Source organism: Temnothorax longispinosus, unplaced genomic scaffold, assembly GCF_030848805.1.
Source record: "Temnothorax longispinosus isolate EJ_2023e unplaced genomic scaffold, Tlon_JGU_v1 HiC_scaffold_820, whole genome shotgun sequence".
NCBI classification, from domain to species: Eukaryota; Metazoa; Arthropoda; class Insecta; order Hymenoptera; family Formicidae; genus Temnothorax; species Temnothorax longispinosus.
The window spans coordinates 1-4,085 of NW_027270693.1; the positions used below are offsets into that span (position 1 = coordinate 1).

The following is a 4,085-nucleotide window of genomic DNA, read 5'->3' on the forward strand; positions in this document are numbered from 1 at the left end:
CCCAATTAGTGACGTAGTAACTTCATCGTAGTAATAAATTAATAAATTAATAATGTACATGTTAAAGAAAGTATACAAAATTGATTTTGTTAGAAAGCTTGAACATTTAAGATTCTAATTGTGTTATCTTTTTTTTATTTATGGACAAATTTTAATTTCTTTATAATATTTTCTTAAAAGTAGCTGAAGTACCATTTAATGACACGTCAGTTTGGTTCTGTCCCAATTTATAACATATGCATGCCTGTATTACTAACAGGCGACGAACATATGAACGTTCTTATTATTGACAGGAGGGGAATGTACAAATGTCCCTATTGCTGACAGAAGCTATGTATTAACTTTCTTAATTACTGATTATATATTACTATTTTTATAAAAAACATTAAACACACATTTAATTATACTGTTTTGTATTTAACAAAATTTATTTATTTGTTTATTACATGTTATTTAAAACTTATAATTATTTTTTGCCCTATCTATTAGACATATATAACATCTTAATTTTTATTTTTCTGTTTCTTTTAAAACTTCTGTAGTATTTTCTTTATTTTTCAACGTTTTTTTCTTCTTTATTCCTTTTTGTTTTTTCATTTTTTCCTCTTTTTCTGCAATTCTTTTTAATCTCGCTTCTTCTTGTGTTTTCCTTTTTTCCATAACTTTCTTCTGACGTTCCTTTTTCCTTTCTTCAATTTCTATTCTTTTTTTATTTTTTTCTATAGCTTTAGAAAGATGATATTCGTACCATTGTTTTGAAGTAGCTACCGATGGAATTTTATCTTTAGACCGACGTTTTTTTGCTTCATTCGTTTGTATTTTTGGCCAAAATAAAGCAGACTTAAATACTTCTGGTACCTCAGGAGGAATTTTGTCTTTATTCGCAGTTTGACTCTCTGTAAATTAATTAATTAGATAAAGTAGAGAAATTACCTGATACGTATATAAGATTTTCTTTAATAATTTGAAAATATACCGTTTTGATTTGAAGAGATAGGTTCTTGTTCTTGAATCGTTGTATTAGTTGAAAAACTATCTTTCTGAACAGTAGATGTAGATCTGAAATTAAATTTTATTTTAATTAGATATAAGTGTAAAATATAGTCTAAACAAAATGTTTATATTAATTATGCAACATACTCTGAGGAAACTTCTGGGTTTGTCAATTCCAAAGTTATTATCAAATTTTCGTCACAGTTAGTTATATCATTACATACAGTTGTTAATTGCTCCATTTCTACATCCATTAACGTGTTAAATGTTTTATCAAAATTATTTTCGGTTACATCCTGTACTTCGGTTATATCCTGTACTTCAGTTATATCCTGTATCTCGGTTATATCCTGTATTTCGGTTATATCCTGTATTTTAGTTATATCCTGTATCTCGGTTATATCCTGTATTTTGGTTATATCCTGTACTTCAGTTATATCCTGTACTTCAGTTATATCCTGTATTTCGATTATAGCCTGAATTGTATTGTCATTATTTTCATTATTTATTTCATTTTCATTAATATAGGCATCACTAGTAGCACCACTTGTGGAAATGTTCTCTGTTTGAGACGGTACGATATTTGTCGACACTTCTTAAAAGGAGAAATGGAAAAATATATATAGGACAAAATAATAATAGGACAAAAAACAATAAAAGTAAGCAAAATATAATGAATTGATAGTGAAAAACTAGGAAAAATTACTTGGAAGATCTTGAAGTGACAACCAATAGTTAAAAAGTCCTTGATTTTCAAGTTTACCGTCCCAAATTCCTTTCTTCTTAGCCTTTTCGAAGGTCTGTAATACCTCGGAATTTATATATTTTTCAAAAAATTCCAAAGCCTTCTGTCGTTCTTCTTCCGAGGGCGTAAAATCATTAGTGGAGCTACTCATATTTTGTTTCGTTAATAACTTATCGTATTGTAAAGCATCTGCAGAAAATGGAAAAAGTCCACATGCTCGAAATCCATTAGCCATTATTTCGGGAATATTTAAAGTTCCTATGCTTCTCTCTAATAGTGGTCCAAAGTCTTCATTTCTTATACGTTTTCCATAATTTTCTGTGCGCCATTCTTGTACCATTCTCTTCCAAGCAGCTTTTAGTGGGCGGAAAAATGCTACATCTAATGGTTGCAATAAATGGGTAGCATTTGGATATAAAGCTACTAATTCAATGCCATTTTCAGCACAAAACTGTGCTAATGGCATTGTTAAATGAGAGCAATGACCGTCAACATACAAAATAATAGGCATGGAAATCTTGTTACATAAAAGCCAGGGATGAAATACATTAACAATATATTCATAAAACGTTTGAGCTGTCATCCACCCACTATCAGATTTTCCAATGGCCCAACCATCTGGCATACTTTGAGAGATACTGTACGGAATTCGCTCGTAAGGAAATACAACCATAGGAGGAGGCAATTGACCGTTAGCATTTGTCATGAAAAGTACTGTCAAGCATTCTTTGTCACCATTTCGTGTAAAAGTGTAAACGGTTTTTGTACCTTTTTTTACTAAAACACGTTCTCCTTTTGGACTGAGAAAGAATGCTGACTCATCACAGTTAAAAACTCGAGATTTGTCAATATTAATAAGTCCAAGTTTATCTATATGTTGCTTCACTTCTGCAAACCATTCTCGTATTGCTGTCTCTGTTATGGATGCTCGACTATGAGTCAGATTTTGTGAAATTCTTGATGTCATTTCTGGATGTCGTCTTAGAAAAGATTCGTACCAATGACGTCCAGGCCGTCCATCTTTGAATGGTGTATCTCGTGCCAACTTTTTGATCAATAATTGCACGTTAGTAAGAAGTTGACTTTTCGTAACAGGAAAACCTCGCTGACTGCAATACATCATCCATTTCACAATTTCAGCTTCCTCATTATTAGTTAAAACTGGTGCTGGGCCCACATTTTTTCCAATCGGCAGTTTGCCAGTGTATTTATATAACAGTGTAGTTCTTGGTATACCCGTGACCTTACTGACATGTGTAATTGTTTTCCCAGAACGAACAATCGCAAGAGCTTTTTGAAGTTCATCATCTGAATACTTTTTCCTCAGTCTTTGAGTTGCCATATCTAACTGTAAATAAATAAGACGCTTAAATAAGTTATATATACACACACACACACACACAGTACTTAAAAAACAATGTAATATTCTCTCTCTCTCTCTCTCTCTCTCTCTCTCTCTCTCTCTCTCTCTCTCTCTCTCTCTCTCTGTGTGTGTATATATATATGTGTGTGTATAAAATAGTATTTTTGAAGTACTGTATAGTACGGAGAGCATGTTATAGTTTTTTGAAAAACACAAGGATCATGCCTAAATCACCGGCATCACCAGGTAGTCACGCTTTAAGGAGCCTTCCCCTTTCGTGACAGTTCTCTTTCCAGAACGGTAATAGTTATTCGGGTATCAAAAATTGGTACAGAATTATGTGAGTGTCTCTGTTACTGACTTAAACAAGACAACTTGTAGGTTAAGAACTTATATTTATACTATTTTCTAAATTGTACAGAGGTAAATTATGATATTATGACTACTTTTTAACTTCATAATGAATAAGATTCATGAATTACATGTTCTCTTTAGAGATATATACGTTTATATCATTTTATATCTATTTATTTCGAGGTTATCAGTAATAGAGACAGGTACATATTCTAATACCGATTAATGACATATACGAATTAAGTACGAAAATTTCAAACCTTGATATTTTTATGCTTAAAAATATTTTTAACTTTCTTTCGACTTCATAAAACAATTCACTTTACTTCAAATTATTGAAAGCACAACTGTATACATCCAGCAAACAGACAACTCGAATCAGCTGTCACTTTCTAAGATGGCGGAGAGCAACTGCGTTCAGACTGTCGCCGTCAGAGTACGCTTGTAATTATGATGTTTTAACATTCCTTATGGCTTTTAATTTTATTCGAAATGTATTGTAACCGAATATAAATAAAATTTAGAATCTGAATACATATTTAGAATAAATATTGAATCCGTGTTAGCTGATTTATTAAGGAAAACGAGTGCGATTGTCATAAATTGGGACACTGTCAGCAATTGGGACAT

General features: G+C 31.5%; 1 protein-coding gene across 2 annotated transcripts; it reads right to left on the reverse strand.

Moving 5' to 3' along the window:
• Positions 1-354: 354 nt before the first annotated feature.
• Positions 355-4,079, reverse strand: LOC139825043 (uncharacterized). Of its 2 annotated transcripts, XM_071797584.1 has the most exons (5): positions 3,716-4,079; positions 1,700-3,086; positions 1,141-1,588; positions 977-1,059; positions 356-896 (listed from the first exon to the last, which is right to left on the reverse strand). In XM_071797584.1, exons 2-5 carry the CDS (start codon positions 3,078-3,080, stop codon positions 511-513), a joined length of 2,298 nt encoding a protein of 765 aa, XP_071653685.1. In that variant the 5' UTR covers positions 3,081-3,086; positions 3,716-4,079; the 3' UTR covers positions 356-510. The 2 variants fall into 2 exon arrangements, with proteins under 2 accessions (XP_071653684.1, XP_071653685.1); XM_071797583.1 differs by having other exon boundaries at positions 355-896; positions 1,700-4,079.
• Positions 4,080-4,085: the final 6 nt, after the last annotated feature.

Excerpts from the sequence above, each read along its gene's own strand:
- LOC139825043 (XM_071797583.1), bottom strand. The coding sequence starts at position 3,293 with ATGCTCTCCGTACTATACAGTACTTCAAAAATACTATTTTATACACAC. Across the intron at positions 1,589-1,699 it reads GTCACTTCAAGATCTTCCAA|AAGTGTCGACAAATATCGTA; the intron begins GTAATTTTTCCT and ends TCTCCTTTTAAG. Across the intron at positions 897-976 it reads TATCTCTTCAAATCAAAACG|AGAGTCAAACTGCGAATAAA; the intron begins GTATATTTTCAA and ends ATTAATTTACAG.